This window comes from Balaenoptera ricei, chromosome 7, assembly GCF_028023285.1.
Source record: "Balaenoptera ricei isolate mBalRic1 chromosome 7, mBalRic1.hap2, whole genome shotgun sequence".
Lineage (NCBI taxonomy): Eukaryota > Metazoa > Chordata > Mammalia > Artiodactyla > Balaenopteridae > Balaenoptera > Balaenoptera ricei.
Genome location: NC_082645.1, coordinates 84,200,490 through 84,225,046, shown reverse-complemented (window position 1 = coordinate 84,225,046; position 24,557 = coordinate 84,200,490). Strand labels below are relative to the sequence as shown.

General features: G+C 37.9%; 1 protein-coding gene across 2 annotated transcripts in view; it reads right to left on the bottom strand.

Moving 5' to 3' along the window:
• Positions 1-24,557, bottom strand: part of PLCL1 (phospholipase C like 1 (inactive)) — a 383,765-nt gene that overhangs the window by 23,228 nt on the left and 335,980 nt on the right. For both annotated transcript variants that reach the window (XM_059928416.1, XM_059928417.1), the window contains 2 exons: positions 23,113-23,188; positions 20,946-21,055 (listed from right to left, as the gene is read on the bottom strand). In XM_059928416.1, the coding sequence (XP_059784399.1) occupies positions 20,946-21,055; positions 23,113-23,188 (186 nt within the window). The remainder of the gene's footprint in view (positions 1-20,945; positions 21,056-23,112; positions 23,189-24,557) is intronic.

The window sequence follows — 24,557 nt, the reverse complement described above, 5'->3', positions numbered from 1 at the left end:
TCAACCACTGCGCCACCAGGGAAGCCCCACAGTCAGGTGTTTTAAATAAAGAGGAAAAAAAAAATCTTAAAGATCCCCTAGTTACTATGGACAAATTGCTCATAAATATAAAAATGAACACTGTAAGAATGCAAAACCTCAATATTCATAATACTAAAAGAAAAAGAAATCTATCTCTAGTTTAAAACCAAGCCCCATTCCTCATTTTGAAGGCCAGCCTAAGATGAGATTTGTACCTTGGCCTGCAGCCAAAAGTGGACTATTTTGGTCCATATATATAGACAGATATAGATACAGATACATAGATATATAGATATCTTCTATTCTCTAAGGAATTAACAGTTAAGGACCCTCTTACTTTACTTTGTAATTCTGGTATAATCCTATAGCCCAGACAATAGGCACATGTGGCTATTGAGCAACTGAAATGTGACTAGTGCCATGAGGACGGAATATATAATTTTATTTAATTTCAATTATTTCCATTTCAATAGATACCTGTGGCTAGTGTTGTCCACATTGGACAACACAGGCTAAAAGATGGTGCCAACCTTCAGCAATACAGTGAATTTAGTAAAATTATTTTTCACTCTCTCCAGCCTCTTTCCTGGCATAGCACTTGCCCCAGTTAGAACTAAATAACTGATGATGGCTTGCACTTTTTAACATTTGCATCTCTCACGAGAACACACACTTCTTAAGTGCAGTGGCTGCCTTTGTCATGGGCACAGCTGTATGCCTAGCAGGTAGCACAGAGCCTCGCCCAAAGCAGAGATCCAAAGCATCTGTCAAATGAAAGAATAAACTAGGTGCCATTGACTACACAATCACCTCAGCCTACAATTTCCTTGACAACCACCTCCTGCAAAATCTCATTTTCCAACTTTTTAATTCTGGCAAGGAATAGTCAATTCACCCAAAAACTAGCCCATCCTTTTATAACAAATATATTGCCCCCTACCTTTTACTCAGGCCCTTTTTAACAAGAATTTTCTGGAGGATGACCATGATACCAGTAGCAATTTCAAGGTCAGGTGGAGTGATAACAGGTATAATTCTCCACCTCGTTGGGGAGGCAGGAACCAGTGGAGTAATAATGGATATATTTCATGGGAGACGTGAACCAGTGGAATCCTTCTAATCACACGACTAAGGAGACTGTCCTATCTGCCCACATCAAGACCAAGTCATGTGGCCATTGGCACCCCACGTCACATAAAAATGCATTCTAAGTAAATTATATTTTTGGCCAATGGTTAATAGAATATTGTGGCATGTGTTTCCCTAATGGGTTTTATATTAGAAAATTCCTTAAACTTTAGCTTACAATCTTTCTCTTCCTGAGTCACTGCTATGGATTTTCATCTGTTGAAGTCTTAATCGCCAACATGATGGTATTTGGAAGTGAAACTTTGGGGAGGTAATTAGGTTTGGATGAGGTAATTAGCCCCCATGATGGGAGTGGTGCTCCTATAAAAGGGTAAAGAGATTTAAGCTCACTCTCTCTTCACCATGTGAGGAAACCAGGAAGAGGGTTCTCACCAGAAATCGACCTGCTAACTCTCTGATCTCAGACTTCCCAGCCTCCAGAACTGTGAGAAATAAATGTTTGTTGTTTAAGCCACCCAGTCTATAGTATTCTTGTAATAGCAGCCCTAACTGATGAAGACAGTTACTGTATTAGTTTCCTAGGGCTACCAAAGCAAAGAAACGCAGACTGAGTGGGTGGATTAAACAACAGAAGTGTATTTTCTCACAGTTCTGGAGGCTAGAGCTCTGATATCAATGTGTGGGCAGGTTTCTTCTGAGGCCTCTCTCCTTGGCTTACAGATGATCGCCTTCTCCCTGTGTCCTCACCTCATCTTTCTTCTGGGCGTCTATGTTTAATCTCCCCTTCCTATAAGGACCACCAATCATATTAGATTAGGGCGCCCCCCATGACCTCATTCTAACTTAGCCACCTCGTTAAAGACACTACCTCCAAACAAGGTCACCTTGTGAGGTAATGGGCATTAAGACTTCAACATATGAATTTTAGGGGAACACAATCCAGCCCATAACAGTGACTTCTCTCCCAGTGCTCCAATCTGTGACTCAAGTTAACTTGTTATCTATATCCAAACACACTGGAAACCCATGTTTAAAATTTGGAGATAGTTTGCCTATTGTACTATGAATCAAGAGCCCTTCTCTGCCCATCTGAAGAGCCCCCTGCATTTATATATTTGTAAGTTTAGGATTTAATTATTATTATAAAGTATGGCCTTACTGCTGTCAATATGCGTTTTCATATGTTATATATGAAATAGACACGTAACCAGTGGGGCAGTCTTGTCATAAGATAGACAAGGACTCTGGGTCCAGACAGCCTGGGTTTCAATTCTGGCTCTGCCACTCATTAGCTAGTTGACCTTATTAAAGGTTAGCTATCACCTAACTTCTCTGTTCCTTAGTTTTCTCATTTGTAAATCATAAATATTAGTAGTACTACACCATCTGGTTGTTATTAGAATTGAATGGTTTAATAAGTATGAAGCATTTGGAACACTGTCTAGCAGAGGATAAGCATTTTATAACTGTTAGCTATTATTATTTGTTGTTGTTGCTAAAGTGCTTTCTGTATTAAGAAAAATATTTCTAAGAGAATCATATTCATCAATTTCAACCAGTCATATGCTTGATTCCAGTTTTAAGGTGAATATTCCCTAAAATGTCCCATTTCTTTCTGGTGTACACAAGCTGTTTTTCAATAAATCTCTAAGTTATTATAAAAATAATGATGATCTCAAGATGAGAGGATTTTTCCACAAGCGTAACAAAGACCAGTGGGAGAAGGTCTGCCTGTTTGGGGCATAAGTGAAATCCAGGAAGGAGAGCAAACTCCCAAGGCATTTTCATATATTTATAGCCCTAGGTGTATGATGAGCTCTTGATAAATATTTAAAGAGTGACAGTGATGAAGATGGTGATGATTCACAAAGGGAGGAAGGAACTCAAAGATAAAAGTTACCCAGGTTTTAAAAAAAGATCATATAAAAAATTCTAAAGTTCAGTCACTTGGATTGTTAATGATATCTGAACCATGCTGGAAAAAGACAAAAAATCCAAAGATAATTAAAGTATATTTTTTCATCCTCTTATGAGCAAATAAAGGCAATAGTCTAAAGTCTCATTGTACTAGGGCAATTTTTAATATCTTTTCAGGTTTAGATTCAAATAATTCAGTTCAGCAAATACATCTTGACAACATACCACCCGCTGCTTCTATTGCAATAATAAAAAACTGAATGCGGGAACTAGTTGTAAAATGTAGAATAGGCCCACAAAAAGTGTCTGTAATGTGTACTCAGAATATCTGTGTACGTGTGTGCACACTCCGTTTACGTGGCACGAACTGAGGAAAACGGCTGGAAGGAGCTGAAGCAGTGATCTGGAAAACTGTGTGACTCTAGGAACAACCTGAGGATAGTCACTAGTTGCCGGACAGAGAGAAGATGAGTACCTGGAGGATGAGAAAAGTAAAAGTGGGCAGTGGGCCTCCTGAGAGAAAAAGCTAAAGCCAAATTACCAATCGAGTGCCCATGGGTGCCTGCCCGTGTTCTGTGAAGACAGAATGCCCTGGTCAGAAAAGATGGGGAGGAATAGGCCAGGGAAAATGACACTCCTCAGCAGTAGGAAGAGGAAGCAAGAGGACAATATGCCAACCCCCTGAGGAAATGGAGCTGCCAAGAACTGCAGAAACACCCAGCTGCCCAACTGGCACACAGGCATCAAGTGGTGACCTTGGACACCATGACTGTGGAGGTGAAGAACAAGCTTTGGAGTCACACAGATGGAGGTGCTCATCGAGCTCTGCTGCTTCCTAGTCAGTTATGTTCTCTTGAACAAGCTGCTGAGCTTCTGTAATCCTCTGTGTTCTCAGCTTAAGCTCAGCACCACAGTGAGGCACAGGCCCAGCCCTGAAGGAGCGCCACCTCTTACGAGAAAAGACATGGGAGCGAATCCTTACCAGACAGGAGTGAAATTGTGTATCAGCTACAGATACAGCACTTCTAAAAGGAAGATTATGTGGTTTTGTTGGAAGTTGAAGAATGGGGGCATGGAGAGCAAAGAACAGGGAAATCTTCCCTAGAAAAGTCATAGATGACCCTGTGCTGGACTGAGTGATGAGGAGGAGCTGGGCAGGTGACTGAGGACAGGAAGAACGTTACAACTGGCAGGAACAGCATGTGCGAAGGCACAGAGTCCTGCAACTGCCCAGTAGGTCCAGGAGCCACAGAACTGTGGGAGAGTGGGAGCGTGAAATGTGGAGGTGTAGAGCTGTACAGAGGCCCCATCACACTGGACCTTCTAACCAGACCAAGAACTTAGAATTCTTTCCTATGGCTGACAGGCAAACATCAAAAAATATTTCTCTCCCTCAAGTCTACTTGGGCTGTTAAAAAAGTGTGTTTGTGCTTTTTTAATCCTCTTAAATGAATTTAGAGCATTCTTTCCTGAAGATTAAAAAAATATTAATTAAATTTTCTCTCACAAGCTTGTATTAGACTTGAAAAGAGGATCGGATATTATTTTTCCAATGCCTCTTGCTTCTGTCATCTGGAGTTACAAACAGAATCAACCAAGTTTGGTTGTTAAAACCAATTAAAGTTAAGATCTAGCTAAGCTACAAATGAAATTTCCTCATCTGATGTATCTAATACTCCGGATTGTTGAGCTTCTCTACTGTGCTTCAATAGACAAATAAGTGGCAGGTTCACAAGAAGACACACACTGCGCATGGATCCTTGGAAATTACTAAAGACTTCTCCTAAATGTAAATCTTAGTAGGAAAAATCACTGTAGTAGGCAATAATTAAAATTAATATAAGTAATAAATACTTAAGGACACTCCCCCAAAACTTCATGGAAAACAGAAGGCTAGAGATAGAAAAATGATTACATTGACCATTTCACGGCAGCTATGTGAGAAATCCAGAAGGCACCATTCACGTAGACTCAAAGGGAATGGCGCCCCCTAGAGCTGTGTAGTACACAACTCATACGGTAATATTACTGCATAGCAGCTCTGACCCATTCAAGGATCAGATTGTTAAACCTTGTTGCAAAAAGGAAACTACGCTGGTGTAGAAATGTGTAATCAAGAGATCCAGGAAGATAATTTTAGTTGTACTGATATTTAACTTCACTGAAATTCATAAAGTCTCATGTGATTAATTATCGAGGCCAGCTGTGTTTCAGGGTCTCCTGTGAAAACTCTTCCTGGGTATCCTTGACAAAGGAGCCAAAGGAAATGACCTTCCCAGGAGCAGTTATTTAGAGTAAAAACAGTGGTAATCACTTTACTATTTGCTCCCTTTCCCTCTGACCAGAGAGGAAGTTCAAGAATAAGATGTTTCTGAGACGAACCCAATAATCCGTAAGGTGGTGGTTGGTAAGTGAAGGATGACAGAAATGATTCAGTCTGAGTGATATAACTGTAATTTAGTAGCTAAGACAGTACTTTCCAAAATTCAGAAATGGAATTTCCACCCTGGCAGTGTTTGTAATTATCATATTGTTATACACTTTTATGTTTTTCACAAGAACAACTGAGGATACTTTTAGACAACCAAAAACTCAGAAGAGATGTCATTTCTCCATTATTATTATTATATCTACATGTATTATTACAGAGCTTACAACGAGTGAGGTTAGTAAATGGATTGTTTAATATAAGTGTCAGGGGGCTATGTTATAACACACATACACACACACACACACACACACAGAAGCACACACTATATATACACATAATTGTTTCTTTCAATGGTATTCTTCCTCTCCCGGACAAAAATGTGTTATAGATAAAAGAGAAGAGGAAGGAAGTTGCTGGGTTTTCCCTCTCTGGTCTCAGATTGCATAAAAAGACTCTATAGGCTGACTCAGAGGATACACAATATACATTGTTAAGAATCTTTAGTCTCATTTATTCAGACTTAATATTAAGCCATAGCTACGATTAAAACACACTTTTCATACACAAGCATTTACATGCCAGCTTCATTTTTTAGCAGGCTGGGGTATCAGTTTCTTGGTTGATATCAAATCCACAATAAACAAAAGAGCCTGTTTCCTCCAACATTTTTTATAAGTGTAAAGAACCATCTGGAAGATAAAGGAATGAGGAAGTCATGTGCAACCAGCCATGATTTCACCAGCAAATAAACTGTCTATAGCTCTCAAACGTCAATATGACTTCTCCATGATGTTCAAAATGTACTCATCAAAGCAGTCTGAAGGAATAAACTACTGATTCAGTAATGCACCCACCAGAGAACACGAGTAATTCTAAAACTTTCAACCTTCCCTCTCTCTATATTTTTGCTTTCAAAAAAAAAGTGAAGCTCAATTAAATCTGGAGAAGTAGAAAATTACAGTGAGACAAACCCATATTTCTGACCCAAAGCAATCAGAAATGGCTGCTGAAACCCAGGCCATAATTTTAAGGCATCTTGTATATTTCAAATGTATGTGAGAAATACATCTCTTAATGCATGTTTGAGGAAAAAAGCTCAACTTTCTGAAACTAGATTTGTTAGGAATTGATCAGGAACTTCTTTTTTGGCCCACAAGATTAATATTTCTCAGGCAACAGGATTTACAAACCCATTTAATTCTAGTTTTTTCATAATGTCAGCTGCTGAGTAGCAGACAACTGGGAGATCTAGAGTATTCTAGTTGATTAAAGGGTACCTCTGAGAGATTTGGATTGCAATCTTTTTATCCTGGAATACATTGTGAAGTAATTTAAGAACTTTCCATCCCTGAGTCCATTGACTCAAAACTCCATTGAGAATAGTATCTTTTAAATAAACATTCAAAGAGTTTGGCTAATTTTAGAAGACATAGCTTTGTCGTGGCAGATTTACAAACCAAATCAGAAGGGGTTAGTGTATTTTGTTGTAGACTGAACGATTCTCTTTAGCTAGAAAGAAACCTATACTTTTTTGTCTCTGAAAGCAAGCAGTTTCTACCTAATAATTTGATAACCTTCCCATAAAATCATATGATAGTGCAAAAGTTTAAGACTCAATTTTAAGTCATAGTTCTGTGACAGGGAGTCTTTTCCTTTCCAAAATTATCTTCTTTCAAAACATTAATGCGATGATTGTAACGATAATGATGATGATGGTAAGTGTTTCTTTCTTATTCAAATACTTTTCTGAACAGTTATGTGTAGATTTTTTTATGAACCTAAATAAACTAAACTTAGTTTTAAAAATCCAAGGATATTTCTTTTTCAAAAAATCTATAACTAATCTTTTCATAAAGCCATGGATTTTTCCTTAAATGGGAAATTCAGTTCCTAATTATTCTGTGTTAGTGAAAAGGTACCTCCACTTATTACAGATGCTTAAAGTATCACTAATATATGCAGAGTGATTTAAAAATAGAAAATTGTTTTACAAGAAGTGGGAAATAAAGGAGAAAAAAATCCCTCCACCCCCAACGCCAGTCTGTTACTATGAATATGTAATCTCATACATGCTGTATATTTGAGCACACTAGATCTACTTAAAATAAGAGAGGTCTAACTAAATTGGAAGATAATCACTTCTGGATTGAGGGAAAGCATGATCTTTTCAGTATGGTTTTAAAAGAGTAACATCTAATTTCATTATTCTTACCCTAAAATGTTCTTTACACATTAATATTTACAGATATGTATATATATATATATATGTGTGTGTATACATATACACACACACACACTATAACATTTCTTATACACATATTTCTATATGTATGTGTGTATGTTGACAATGTTAAACTTTACCCGAGCCCTATGTTCTTGGAAAACAAGGATGGTTAAGAAACCCCAGGATTTTGCGTTCCAGGAAATGGCTTACTGCCCAGAGCCACCCTTCCCCATATGACTTAGATAAGACTCATGGATGCCCTCCTTGTTTACCTATGCCAGACACAGATCCTCCAAGTTCCCTTTCGGAAATGATTAGCTGAACTGTTTGTACCCATTAACCAATTTGGACAAAATACATTCTTCCTTGACTCAGCCAAACTTAAGTTAAGCTTCTCTCCTCCCTTCAGGCCCCGATCTTTGACCCTCTCCCCAGCCTGAGTCAGCATTCAGCCCCTTCTTAATGGCCCTTCAGGATCATACCACTCAGCCACCCTTTCCCCAGACCTGGTTCTTCTAGCCCTGTTTGCCCCTTCCAGTAAAAGAAAAATTGTTTTTGTCTGACCTTTAAGAAGCTTACAGATTTTATGGAAAGATCATTCTCCCTATTTACTGCAATTGTCCCCTTCCCCATACTGCAATAAACCTTTTAAATAATATCTCTCTTTACCTAAATCTGGGTTTGTCTTTACCTGACAATGCACACACCACACTTACATATACATTCAGAGTAGTGAGTTCACATTGCTCTGATTTGGGTTAAGAATAAGGAAATTAGATGGATGTATCCCATCTTCTTCTCCCTAGAGTAACAAGGAAATAAGAGGAGCTTGTGTCTGAAAAACCTAAAAGGGCTATATAAGAAATTAGAACGAAGCACTTTTGCTACCAATGTTTTCTTTCCACATGTCATTGAAGAAAATAGTTAACAGAGTAAGGACATCAAACACACCTTAGACTAAGACTCTGTGTGTAAGAAACATTTTCTCTAAAAAAAGGTTTCCTGTAAGAAAAGCAAGACCTTCTATAACCTCACAAGTTGGAGCCAAGTCTATGATGCATCTATTCATTTGGATTCTGCCATTTTTGAATTATTCAAAATCATTATAAAGTGCAGCTTTCATCTGAAAAAAAAATGGACCCCCCAAGAGACACTAAATTTAGTTCTACTGGAGATAAAGTAAAGTGGTCTGTGCTTCCATAATCATATCAACAGCCTGGCTTTTATCTCTACTAAACTCCTAGGCAGCACAGCTGGTTTGCAACCACCCTAGGCAGAAATCTGGACACCATGTAACCAGCCTGCTTATTGCTAAGAAGCATTAACATTCCATCTGAACCATCCTATATTGTTGGACAAGGGCTGTTTGGAATAACGTTTTAGATTTGTGGTTTTTTATTATTATACATGCATTAATTATACTCTTTAAAAAAAGACTTTACTTTTTTAACACTAATACAGTTCATATTGTATATTCTATAATGCTCTCTCTGCATCTTTTCAGCTTTAAATCACAGAAATCTCTCAAAAACCAACCTTTAAACACCCTCCTCTACAACTACAAGCTGTCAAATGAATTTTATGGATACACATGGACAGAGAATGTTGCTGCAGATTATTTCTTAGGAGATAGATGATTAAATTCACATGTAATTAACCATATGACTCATGACCAGATTGGATATAGTAACAAATTAGCTATGATGCTAATGAGTGGCAATGAGCGAGACAGACATCTTAGAACTCCGCAGACCAAGTTGAGGATGTCTAGCACATCTTTATTTTGATTTGTTTTCTTTTCACCGTTATTTTCAGATTGTTTTGGCAACCACACTCAAGTATCAGGATATAAGGTAGGGTTTTGGAATCCATGAAAGGCTAAAGATATTTACTCCCTGCTCAACTGGTACTTCCTCTTGGAAGATTTCCCTGACCTCCCATTAGGTCAAATCCCATTACACATTCTCATACTTCTCCTTCACAGCACTCATCACTGTGATGAATATAATATGCAGTGTGTGATTATTAATGACAGCCCCAACTATGGGTCTCATGGCCCCATGAGACCATGTTTTTATTCATGAGTACATTCTTAGGCACAGAACTCAGAACCCAATAGGGGCTTATAGGTATTTACTGAATATATGAATGTGATTTTACCCAAAAAAACCCCAAAATTACTATTTGCTAACTTATGGATTAGAGGCCTTTTATGTTGTGCACCTTCTTATTTATAAAGTTAAAGTGGAAATAAATTAAATCAACTTCTTGCGATGGAGAAAAAGATCTTTATTCTGTACTAATAAGCCAAACCATAACAAGGTTCTAAAAATGTGTCTAGGAGTACCTTTTCAAACACCTGGTCTGAGTATAAATACCTCAAACTTAGCTTATAAAACCCCTGGAATAGATGCTTTGCCTGCTAAATGCATACTCTTCTTAAGGCCTAATAATATTTTCTTTTGTGTGTAAAGATAATGGTACTGACACATGAGATCAGAGTTGTTTTTCTAGTACTTATCCATTCATTCTCTCTCACCTGCCACCTCCCTCATGGTGATAAAATGACATGCATTGTAAGGCAGCTGGCTGAGATTACAAGTGAGTCTAGGCTTGCTAGGTTGAGTGAGACTAAAGCGGCTGCCACTAGAATCAGATCCTCAATTTTGGCATCATCACTGTTTTGCCTTTCCCAGTTGCAGTTACCAAACATTTCCAGCATGACAAGTACCACAACTGCTCACCAAAATTAAAATATTATTTTAAAAACATTGAATAGGCCAAATAATTAAAATACATTTTTAAATAAACTGAAAAATTTTTAAATAAATGTAACCTAGAGAAGATATATACTAGGTCAATACACAACATTCCTTCCACTAGCTATTAGGCACACTTAACCTAACAATGTAGGAAACTCTTCAGGTTGACAGGTAAGTCTTTGAGTAGATAGATACACAGCTAGCTGGCTGGATAGGTGAACAGACAGACAAGTACGTCTTAAGGTAGTGACTACTTATATGGTCCACTCTGTACAATTTGCTTTTTACTATAGAGCACTTAACCTATGGAGTTTAACAGACTATAATCTGTATTTCCAGAGTAGAAGAACTTCTGTGAATTATAAACTGACTTTAATTATTAGAACGTGTATACTGTTTATTGAGTATTTTCACTGCAGGATGGCCTTGAAGAACAAAAGAAAGAATAAAATATCACTCTGTTTGCAAAAATTCCCAACAGGAAAACAATATTGTTAAGATGTCAATACTACCAAAAGCAATCTATATATTCAATGCAATCCCTATCAAAATCCCCATGATGTTCTTGCAGAAATAGAAAAACCTATCCTAAAATTCACATGGAATCGCAAGAGACCCTGAATAGCCAAAACAATCCTGAAAAAGAATAACAAAGCTGGAGGACCCATACTCCATGATTTTAAAACTTACAAAGCTACAGTAATCAAAACAGTGTGGTACTGGCATAAACTCAGACACATAGACCAATAGAATAGAATAGACAACCCTGAAATAAACCATTACATAAATATGATCAAATGATTTTTGACAAGGGTTCCTAGACCATTCAATGGGGAAAGAATATTCTTTTCAACAAATGGTGCTGAGAAAACTGGATATCTATATGCAAAAGAATGAAGTTGGACCCTTACCTTACAATATATACAACAATTAACTCAAAATGGATCAAAGACCTAAATTAAGAACTAAAACTATAAAACTCTTAGAGGAAAATATAGGCCAAAATTTCATGACATTGGATTTGGTAATGATTTCTTGGATATGACACCAAAGGCACAGGCAACAAAAGAAAAAATAGACAAATTAGACTTCATGAAAAATTTTAAACTTTGTGCATTAAAAGACAGTATCATTAGAGTAAAAAGGCAAACCACAGAATGGGATAAAATATTTGCCAATCATATATCTGATAAAGGATTAATATGCAGAATATAGAGAGAACTTAGAAAACTCAATAACAAAAAAACCCCAGGTAACCCAATTCAAAAACATGCAAAGGACTTGAATAGACATTTCTCCAGAGAAGATATACAAATGGCCAATAAGCACATGAGAAGATGTTTAACATCGTTAATCACTAGGAAAACGCAAATCAAAACTACAGTGATTGATATACTACCTCATACCCATTAGGGTGGCTACTATCAAAAAACCAGAAAATAAGTGTTGGTGAGAATTTGGAGAAATTGGAAATCTTGTGCACTGTTGGTAGGAATGTAAAATGGAACAGCTGTTGTGGAAAACAGTATGGTGTTTCCTCAAAAAAAAAAAAACATAGAATTACCACATGATCCAACAATTTCACTTCTGAGTATATAAGTATTGGAATCAGGGTCTCAAAGAGATATTTGTACACCCACGTTCATAGCAGCATTATTCACAAAAGCTAAAACATGGAAGTGTCCAAGTGTCTATCAACAGATGAGTGGATAAACAAAATATGGTATTTATATACAATGGAATATTATTCAGCCTTAAAAAGGAAGGGAATTTTGACCTATGTCACAACATGGATGAACATTCAGGACATTATGCTAAGTGAAATAAGCCAGTCACAAAAAGACAAGTACTTCATTATTCAATTTATATTATATACTTTGAGTAGTCAAAAATCAGAGACAGATAGTAGAATGGTGGTTTCCAAGGGCCAGGGAGGAGGGGGCAACGGGGAGTTATTGTTTAATGAATACAGAGTTTCAGTTTTACAAGATGAGGAGAGTTCTAGAGATGGATGGTGATGATGGTTGCACAACAGTATGAATATATTTAGTACCACTGAACTTAAAAATGGTTAAGATAGTAAATTTTATGTTTTATGTATTTTACCACAATAAAAAAAAAAAATCACAAAAAATATTCCCAACAAGATGGTAGGTAGAGACCATCTTATTTGGAAAAAGCAGTCAGGAAGGGAGAAGACAGCAGTAGCAGAACAAAGCAGAACCCTGCAGGCTCCCCACACCCCCACCAAGTACAAAAGCCCCTCTATGTCCTCTGCCTCTTGTTGGTAGAAAAGCTGAAGTCTCCCAGGCCTCCCAGAGTCACAAAAAAGCAGGTTTGAATAGTTAATTATTAGAACAATAGAGTCACAGACTCAGTGTCTGATGCAAATTCCTGAGTTGTTTTACAGATACCATAACTGCCACCAGAAGGCATGACATAAGCTGCTCCATCTTGAGCAGTACTGAATCTATGGCTAGCACAATTCCAAGAAGTGGCCTCAAGAGAATGGGATTAACATTCTTGCTCATAATAATCTATATCTTTGTGGGCATCAAAATAATTGTAGCTTGCTCTGCCCATATATGTAAGCAGGCAACTAAAATTGTCAGCAAAGAGATGTTACAGACGCATGTTGACATCTTTCACTCTGAGAATACAGCATCCTATGTCAGCACAAAGAAGGACCTTCACCCCAATCCCATCAAAATGGAATGATGTTTGACAGCGGGGAATTAAAAGCAGCTCTTTTGCCCGTTTCCTCTTTGCCCATTTCTGTTCCCTTCTAACTGTAAAAGAACCTAATTATAGGAATGAGATCACTAAGCCATTCAAACTAACTCCTGACTTATACTTTCCCGAATGCACACCATGCCTTGCCTAACCTGTTGATATTTTTCATAGATAAAAAGAAGTAAGAAAGAAAAATTAAGTAGTTAAAGAATGTTTAGCCCTCTACCCCAAAGCCCCCCTAAGCAATCTTGCAGGCAGATCACCCTGGCAAGATAACATTTGAAAAGTCAGCTAGACTGCACACAGTGGAGAACGATGACCCAACCTCCTCTCTCGATGATTCACTTAGATACTTCCCCCCAATTTTCCCTTAAAAAGCCATCATGGCAGAGCAGAATCTTCAGAGTTGGTCTCAGGACAGCAGTCCACCTTCTCCCCAGACTGCTGGCTTTTCTGATTAAAGCACCTTTCCTTTCTATTGACACTTGCCTCTCGAATTACTGGTTTTTGAGCAGCGATCAGCTGATCCTGAGTTCGGTAACAGTAGGAGGGATAATAGTGGGAGATTGTGGGAAGTAAGGATAGAAACTGAGTATAATTAGTGTTTTATAGTGTCATGGGTTTTTAAAAAAAGTGGGGGGAGCAAGACATAACAGAGAAGATATATAAGCAGAAAGATTTATGTTATTGATAGGTTTAGTGACAAAAGGATCAATGTCTTTAAGAATGTAATGTAGTTTAGGCACAGAAAAAGACTGAAAATAACATACAATCATAAAATGTAAAGATGTGTAAGGATTCCAGCAGTCATACAGTCTCGTCTTATTTTTAGGTGAGAAAATCTAGCCCCAGAGAAGATAATTTTTAAAAATTATATTAATCAGTTGCAGATTCCTAGACTCATAGCCCAACTTTCTATAGGTCTAAACTCTTACATAATTCTAAGATAACACAGATGGGAATTCACAGCCCAAGAATTTGTTATTTTGTATGTATCACTAGGAAGTATTTTCCTTAGACTTAATGGAATTTAAAACTTTGTTTAAACCCTTTGAACCTTGCTTCTCAAGATCGGTGACTTAAAGGCTCCTCAGCTTTGCCACTCAGGAGGCTCCTTTCTTCTCAGTGAAACCTGAGGAATTTACCTATAGGGACTTCACCTCACTTCTAAATCAACTCAGGTTTGTTATTCAAAGGAAGAAGATTCCAGGACTTCTGCTCTAACAGCTTAGATGATACAGGAAAGATGGAGGCTCTGAGAGGAAGAACTGAGGCTGTAGAGGCTGGGTGAAGGAAGGAATATGAACAGGAGTATGGTCTTTGCAAAGTTTTTGCTGGCATCACGGCTCTTAAGTTTCCTCTGTCTCATCAAGATGTGGAGGCCAGCAACAGCTAGACTAAAAGCCAGTAAAGAATAAAGCTGTCCAAGAGAAACAGGGGGCTGTCTCGATGATTCACTGAGATACTTACCCCCCATCTTTCCCTGGGTTCTCAAGGTGGGTCCAGGGTCTGGCCTTCTGCTTTTGTATTTCTGTTGTTATTTTGTTTTGTTTTCTTAATCTCAGTGGTATCTGTCCAGGGGCTCAGTTGCATCCAATCACTCAGCAGTGATCAGGCCCTGGGGAGCTGATTCATGCTAACCAAGCTCATAGGAGATGGACTGATTGAAAAAAAGGAAGCTAACTGACTCATTTACAAAGAGACAGCCAGGCAGATGGGACTAGTTATGTCACTTGATCAACTCATTCCATTTTCACCGGAAAAGTGTGCTTGGGAAGCCAAGTTGAGAACAGAGTTGCTTGACGAATGTAGTGTCAGAACAAGGAGAACTGATGTTCCCAAGCTACACTCTCTCAAAGTACTGTTCTGCGTTGTAGGAATACACTGTCAAGGTGGTTGGAATACTCATGTTAGCTGAACAGGACACTCAGCCTCTTGGATGAAGATAATAAAGCACTTAGTATAATATTTGAGACACATAGAGTACTCAGTTAATACAAACCATCATTATTATGGGGCTATATATACTCTGGCAATTTAGCATAATGGGCTAACAGCATGGGCTTTGGAGTTAGATCCTTGCTCCATCACTCAGTACCCCTATGCCAACAGGAAGGTTACTTAACCTCTCAAGTCTCAGTTCTCCTATCTGTAAAATGAGTATAATAATAGTAACTTTACAGAGTGACCCTTAAGATTACTTAATATGTTGTGTGAAAATCACTTAACTGCTCGCTGTAAGCACTGAATGCTTACAAACTCTTACATAGCATTTTTTATATCTCAGATACCACTTTATAGACATTAATTCATTTAGTCCTATGACTAAAGGTGGATATAGCTGGGGAACCTGTCACTACTAGATTATATTCATCAACATCTGCTCCCCTTCCTTGAGGAAGTATATACTTTCTCAACTCCACTGAAGTCAGATATGACCATTTGACTTACTTTGACCAGTCAAATTTAAATAGAAGGGACATGTGACACTACTTGGCAGAAAAGTTTAAAACCAATCTGTGCTTCCCTACCTCTAGGATTATAGATGGGTTAGTTGAGGTAGAGCCCCCATTAGCCTGAGCTCCTAACTGACCCTTGCTGACCCTGGTAGGCAAACAGTGTGAGCAAGAAATAAGCTATTGTTTTAAGCCACCGAGATTTTCATTTTTGTTACCACAGCACAACCTGGCATATTCTAATTGATTCAGAAGCATAGAGACAAAAGGAAATGTTCCCAAGACCACACAGCTAGAAAGTATCTGGCTCCAGAGTCTGTACTCTTGACCACTTTATGTTTCTTAATAATTGATAGTAACATCGACATGAAGAATAGTTTATTATTAATGCATTGTTGTCAGTGGAGGTCTGTTTCTAGACATCATAAGTAGCTGTTCTTTTCTGAAAGAGTTGGCTCAGGTAGAAACCTAGCCTTTCTCCAGCCTCTACGGTAACAACAGCCAGCAGCTGACAGAACACCATTGGAGAATTTCTCAGTGGACGACATGGAGGACATGTTCCTTCTTTATATAACCTCAGAGCAGCCCCCAGGGGCATAGTCACTATGGCTGCCAGTAGAGCCTGGTTGGATCCCCCCAACACACACAGTATCTCAGAGAATGATTTAAAATATCTACGGTCCTTCTGCTGAGGGTGACCCCATTTTTTCTGTCACTCAGTCTTTCAGAGATGGATGCCTCTTCTCATACTTGTTTTCCCATTAGCCCATAATCTTGTTTCCCTTCTTTTCCTGCCTCTCAACAATGAGCAAAGACTTCAGATGTGTTTGCAGGCTCTATTAGAAAGCATATTACTGACATCCATGTAATTCCCTTACGTAGCAAGATTCCCCAGAGATGTGAGGGCCTGAAATTTAGGGACTGAGCAAGAGAATCTGAGTTAGAAACACAAGTACCCAAGGAGCTTTAGCCTCTGCTCTTCCCAAGGAAAATGAAAATGTTGTCAAGATAAAAACAGAAGGAGCAAAGCTTAAGCAGTGATAGAAAGCCAAAAAGTTAGGTGGAAAAAGATTAGTCATATCTACTGAACATAAATCTATAAGAGAGACCCAGTTTTTTGTGGCATACAATGAAATGCATTAAATTATAAGCTGGAAATCTATCTAGGGAAAGTATAGATACACATCAATTAATAGAAGTGTCCATTGATGAAGTAATCATCTATTCATAATTTATTTAATACATGTCATTCAACTAGTAATCAATGAAATTCATGAACAAATAAGAAGTCAGCCACTTCTTGACCCTTTTATTTATTTGTAAGCTCTAGTGATCACCTACTTCATAGCTTTTCCGTTATAATAAAATGTTTATTAATTATATTTCAATTTTTTTTATATATCTCTACTTGACACTTCTCCAGCTTGGAGAATTGATTTTTTCATCAAACTTTTGAAAATGTTAAGATAATGGAATTTAGTTCCTTAAAATAGCCGACAGGCCAAGTTAGAAAAATATATATTGGGAAACTCACTAAAATGTTACTCTCAGGTTCTTACTAGTTTCGGTTTTATAGGTGTGACCACCTTTTAATGAAATTCTTTTTGTACTTAAAGAATTAAATCATTGTGGATAGAGTCCAAAATTTTAAATGAATTCCACTTCATGATACATTACGTTTTATCAGTGATATAGTATAAATTCATTTCTCTTTTCCAAGAGAGCTTCAGAATTCTCGTTAGCAAAATATTTCCAAAGTTGATAACAATTTACTACAATAAACTGACTGTGCAAGTGAAGTTGTAGTATCTCTTTCTGGAAGACGTAAAGAACAGGAAAAAATTTTCATTGTAAGATTTTAATATTATGCTAATAACCAAACAAAACTGTTTTATGAAGGACAGCATGGAGAAAAAGACAGATGGAAGGAACAGTTAATGCATGAGGGTGGGATGAGATAGAGCTATCTTTGTCCAATGATTATCTGGAAAAGACACTGCAGACTGAGTCACTGAGACCTGCATCATCATATCATCCCAAATGAACACAGAAGCTATTTAAAGACTTCAATTTTATGCTCAGAAGTGAAAGAGAAAGAAAGGAAGAGGAAAATGACTGTAATAGTTGGCTATTGGCATGTGACAAAAGTGTGGGGAAATGCAAATGATCTGCTAAGCAATTCCCTACTCTGGACCCATGCATAGTGCTAAAATATGAATGAAAGAAAAACACAGGTATGGGAGCTTCCAGGACCATTGTGAGTTCAGCCTCCTTGCTGGATTATAAATCCTCATTTCTAGCTTGGAAAATTTGGACTCTGTAAGTATAATTCATGTTTGTTATATTGTAGAGCTATTAATCATTGTCTCTGCAAATTTTTCTCCAGCTTCTCTGTCATATATTAATATCAGATCAACGTAATTTTTTTTTTGATCAACGTAATTTTGAATTGCAGAAAACACAAACTAAAGAATTTATTTTTTAGTCTCAGCTCAATTTCCTTTAAAGTCAATGCCCCTTTCTACCACTCCATGATGCCCACCCACCATTTTCCTGAGGACACATTTCTCATTTTTTGTCGATCCTCCCTTACTTGTTGGAAATTGCATTGGAACTAAATATTTTAGCTACTTGAACGCACATGTTCAACAAATATTGGTCAGTCATCATTCTCTTCCTCTAGATATCGAGGAGTACTTGTAAAAATTGTGTGTAAGGAAACCTTTTCAGTAAGCAATGCAGAATTTTTAGGTGAGCCTTGACATATCCTACTATTTCAGTGATTATGTCTTACCAATGTGGTTGTTACTAATTCATCCAGTTGTAAGCAATGGAAATTGCCTCTAATAAACTTAAGAAAAAGGGCATTTTTAGGAGATTGAAAATCAATAGGAAGACTGGAGAACAAAGAAGGAACTAAGAACTTCAGATCCCAGATCCAAGATACAAGAAATAAAGGAAGAGCCTTAGAGAAGAGGTTCTTCTCAGAGAGGCACCACTAGATACACAACCTCCAAAAAAGCCTAGTCTCTTTGTGCCTCAGCTAAAAATTCACATTCCAAGGAGGTCATTTGTTTAACACTTGGGGAAAGAGCACATGATTAACAGGTCCACTAAACGCAATGGGGGAGAGAAGAGAAATAGAAGTTTGGAAAAGTTCACTATTCTTGTTTAAGTTCCTAGTGCTCAAGCTGAAATACTAGTAGCTGGTACATGAGCTAAAATAATAGAAGATTGATTCTGTTTCAAAAGATCTGTCTGAGAATGATTTGTACAGCATTTGCTAGGCCCCATCTAGCAATCAGTTCCTGTCACTAAACCAAACACACAAACAAACCTCAGAAAACAGTGACTGGGCTTCAGTCAGAAGTTAACAAAGAAACTAACAATTATACCTCAATTTTAAATAATTAATTAGTTGATTTTTTAATTTAAATTTAAATTAAGAAAAACCAAAAGCCTTTTATTCCAATGGTCATCCTCACCCTGGCAAAAGTAATAGCATATATATACAATAATAGTATAGGTATAGATATAATGTCAAGTTTCATGCACTGTGACTTAGATATTTTTGTGTGTATTCTCTCATTTCATTCTTATAAAACCTGGGGTGTGGGTATTATTATCACCCTCAGAGAGACTACATAACTTGGCCAAAGCCTCACAGCTATCAGGCGTCTGCACCCAGAGCCTGTGCCCTCACCCCTGTACTAGGCTGCCTGGACTCAGTCACATGGATTGAGTCTTTCAGGAGGCAGGAGGACAGGGTAGTGGTTAGAACAATGGGCATAATATAGCATCTCAGTTCTGCCATCTACTAGCTAAAGGTAAGAAACTAAAACCTTCCTGAGCCTCAGTTTCCTCATCTGTGAGATGGAGAGGGTCATATCAGGGTCAGCATGAGTTGCTGCAATGTCACACAGTTGTTGCGAAGAGGAAAGGAGGAAACATACATAAACTACTTAGTCATGGGTGCTTGTCACATGTGAAGTGTTGAATAATCAATGGTTGCTATTAGTCACATGTCTGTCTCCCCTAGTAGACTAGTTCTGGAGGCCCAGGTATTACTTTTTTGATATTTGTGTCTGTAGCTCCTTTCTCAGCGATCAGCACATTAACGAGCCCACATAAAAATACGCTGAACAGAAAGCGTCTGTATCAGGGCTCACACTGCCATGTTGTACTCAGGTATTATAAAACAAGCTCGTCTTTATATTAACACTATAGTTCCTGCCTCTTAAGCAAATGACACCTATTTTCCCCCACCCCACCTCCTGCCCCCAGACTGTTAACTCACGAGGTCAGGGTCTGTATCGCTTTTTTTCTTCATGGGTTCCCAATGCATAGCAGAGAGCCCAGTACATAGTAGGAGCTTAACAAATATTTGTGGACTGAATTTTTAATAAACATTTGTGATGTGTATTACAGTTCACCTAGCACTTGCACGTAAACATGTGCAGTATCTCTCTGTAGAGCAGGCTCTGGAGCCAACTGCCTGGGTTCAAACTCCAGCTCCACCATTTACTAGCTGAGTGACCTTGGGTAATATACATAAGTTTTCAGTGCCTTGGTTTTCTCACTTTTAAAATGAGAATAATAACAGTATTGAGTTAATGAAAGTATTAAAATGTTAATTCATATAAACCTTGTAAAACAGCGCCTGGCGCATCAGTGTTCTTTAGATGTCAGTAATTATTAATTTTGTTTGTAGCTGTTTTTCTCCATCACACTGCTAAGAATAAATTATTCCAACTGCCTAAATCATTTGTCCATTCATGTAACAAAATATGAAAAGTGGCATCTTTACTTCGAAGTCTTAAAGTTAATTTTCAGCAGAGCAAATCATAATCTCAAAAAACTGACTTCCAAAATTTTTGCAAAAATAAATGTATTTATAGAGACTCTTCCTAAAATCAAATAGTCCTAAATGGCTCCAGATATTCTGTAGATTAAAGCTTTTCCAAGTCACTTGTGTTGGATCCTTCTCCAGCAACATTTTGTGTTATTCTTTCCACAAACCAGAACAGCCATATTGACTTGACTAGAAGTATGAGTAAACCACACACGCACAAACACCAGGTAATAGAATTAGGTCGTGCTGTCTTCTGCCTCCACCACAAAACTCATTGTCCTATTATGGCAAAACGTGTGTTAATCCCAGTATGCATCTCCCGTCACTTAGAGCACGAATTAATTAGGTCAAGCATTAATTAAAAATTCAAGTCACCGTATTTAACCACTGACGCTTCTCTACACATTGGAGAGATGAGGAGAAAAATAAAGACAAAGGGGCACGCGAGTACTTCATTTACCTTCAGTACTGTAATGTTCCAAGCAAAGCTCTCAGTTGCTTTGTTGAGTTTTCTTCCTTTCAAGCCTTCTTTTGCCCCCAGATTATGAAGTTCCTCATGGAACTCCATCCCTTTAAAAAGAGAACATAAGCCAATTCTTTGTATAAATTTCAGAAAAATAGGCATTTTATTGTGAAAATATTATCAGTAAGAATGTAATTTCCCATTTCTGTCCTTCTCATAATTTCTAAATCCCAAAATTGAATTCTCCTTCTCATTCTGTTCATCACCACCAAATGGCTATCCTTAAAGGAAAACTAAAAATAATCAGTACGTTAGATTAAATTAGATTTTAAAGAGCAAGGGGCCATAGACAAAGACGTGAAGTTAAGAAGCAAATTCTTCTAACAGGTGGCATCCATCTTGTTTGTTCTCTGCCTGGTTTTTATATAAAATGGTGTAATGTGTGAATGGCTACCATATGTGAAGGATGCACATATCTTACTTTGCCTTATGAACCATCCATATGGCTTGACAGTAGGCCTGGAGCCCACATAGATAACAATGGTAATTAGTAAATGTTGAGTAAAAATAAAAAGTCTTTTTAAAATAACATTCCTGGAAACACCCAAATGTGTCAGATTTGGGAATGGCCTTAAAGTTATTTTTAGCTAAACCATTCCCCCAAGCTTGAATACTATAAAAAACATCACCATCATCTGTCTCTCCAGCCTTTGTCTTAGCACCTCAGAGATGGGAATCACACTTTCTTCTGGAAAGCTCATTCCATCTTTGGAAAGCTGTGACTGATATCAAACCAGTCTCTCTCCCTGAAACTTCTACTCCTTGGTGCTAGCTAGCCTCAGAACAACAAGGTCTAATCTCTGTTCTACAGTACAGCCCTTTAAATATTTGAAGAAAGATGTTGGATAAAGTCTACTAGAGTTTTCCCTTCTCCAGATTAAACATTCTAACATGTTTCAGCTTATTATAATTTCTCTTTAAGGATGACATCCAGGAACATCGTTCTCAAAATGGGATTGAAGTTGCCCACATGACGTAGGGTTTTACCAACACCTTCCTAGTTCTAGTGACTAGGCTTGTATTAATGCAGCCTAAAACCACATTAACTTTCCTGGTGCTAACATCACAAGCCCAGTACATAGTAAAAGCATGGCTGCAGAGCCCAGACCTACACTCTGGCTCTACCACTGACTAGCTACATGAGCATGAGCGAATCCCTGAAACTCTCTGCCATTAAGTCTCCTCAATGGTGCAATGGTGATAACAAGAGTATTGACCTCATGGAATTGTGTGACAATTAAATGAGTCAATACATACAAAACTCTCAAAGTAGTGCATGGTACACAGGAGAATAATATAAGTATTTCATATTGTTATTATTTTTGTGCTTCCTGTCAACGGAAACATTTAAGCCTCCAGATCAGTAGCAAAGAGCACCATTTTCAAAGTTTGGTCTGGGTTCAAAGGTCACCTCTACCACGTGTTGATATGGGATTTGGGGTAATTCACTCAATCTCTCAGAATCTCAGATGCCTCATCTCTAGATTGGATATAATGATGACTACATTGCAGAGTTGTTATGAGGACTAAATAACATAGCGTGTGTGCTTAGCGTATCATATGCATATATATCAAGCAACTGTCAGTGTCATCTTCCTTATTGCAATCACTAATGCGTGTGTGTGGATCAGGGAGAACATGGATCCAAGAGAGATAAAAGTACTGGGGTGTGGATGAAGTGAAAATAAATAAACACAGCAATGTGCCATCAGAGACACATGGCCCATCCCATCCTTAAAGAAGGAACAAAGCTAAAATGAGGACTAGTAAATGAGGCAAAAGCCTAGAAGGTTAACAAGATTATGGTTCAAACTGTAAAAATAAAGCTTCTTAAGGGGCAATGTGAAACCACAGTTTCCATATCAGTAATAAAAGGCTTTGACAGGTTCCCAAATCACAAAAGTAAATTCAGAAACCCTCACCTCTCTAGACATCTTCAGATGCCCCCTCCATATACACACAGACCACCTACCTACTATCACATAGATCTCTTCTGTACTAAACAAAGGCTTCAGTGTAACTCAAAGTATAGTTAAACTTTTAAAGTCTGCCAAAAATCATCATTATGGTTTCTAAACGAAATGGGGGCCAGGGGGTAGGTTACCTGCTTTCTGACACTGCACGATCTTTTCCTGGACTGTGTCTGCCATTTCTATGAGAAACCGGCTCTCTTGGATCATCTGTCACAAAATAAGCATTAAAAAGGTGGTTGTCAGAAATCCTTAAACTGGCACTTTGGAAAGACAACATAAAGACCCACATGAAACTGCCAGTAATGGGGCGCCCTGGCCATAACCACAAGAGATGGGAGAGGGAAGGATGATCTCTGCTCCAAGCCCCATCCACTCTAACACCAGCTAGAGTCACCTACCTTATGGTTGCTCCACTTATGTAATATGCCTGGCACACCATGGGTGCCAAATCAATAACTGTTGAATAACTGCATACACACTCTTTAAGTCCCAGATCACATTCATGAACACCTCTTATGTTATCCCCTCACCCCAAAGTTACTGCAACATCAAGGCAAGTGGTACTGGAACAACAGCAATGAGATATCAGAACAGGGAATCACCTAGTGATGAGGTAAAGAACTACAGGACATATCGGTGAAGTCGGCAAATTGGATTTAAGTGGCGCAAACATTTTGGAGTCCTGGTCCTTCGTCGAGAAGGGCTCCAGCTCCATTGGCAAGAATGAACTGTGGGTCATATTCACCAGCAATTCCACAGAGCTTGTAGGCAACAATACTGAAATGGTGTCCCTGCCCTCCACATTTGGGTAGAAAGAAAAAAGACCAAGAAGTAATTAATATACTGAGTGAAGTAGGGAAAAATAGGACAGCTGTTGGAGAGATGAAGAAAAGAGAAATCTGTATGTGAAGGGGGAAGATGAGAGTAGGTAAAGAAGTTGTGATCAGAAAGACAAGGGATTGGGGCCCTTCTGAAGAAGTGACTAAAGAAAGGCACCAATAGGCAAACACTTCCTGTATTTCCAGCCACTCTTCTACTCCTAATAAATGTTGTCCCTTTTAATCTGCTACTCCATGTTTTATCTGTCTGGTTCAATAATCTGAAGAGAGTTCAAGGCAGAATCCAAAGTGGACATAAAAAGTCTTGAGTAAGACATTCTTCATAATTAAATGCTGTTGTACAAGATTGTAGTTTTATACAATCACTTTCAAATATAAAGTTTATGACTACAAATCTTCAAATGGAAAAGAACATTTGAATCATGAATTTTTAGTGCCTAACAACTCTATAGAAGTAAAATCAAATCATTCATTCATTTAACAAATATCTACTCAGCAGGCACTGTGTGTAAGCACTGTAGTAACTACAAGGGGTATGATACATGGATGAGCAAAAACAGACACATTTCTATCTCCATGGAGTTCATAGTCTAGTAGGGAAGTCTACTCAAATGATTAAATGACACATGATAATTAATTCAACCAAACTTCAATTACTGATATTTTCTGCCTAAAATGATAGTTTGAAGTGACTTATTTGGAGGGCTAAAGTGACTATTAAAACCATAAAACTAGAC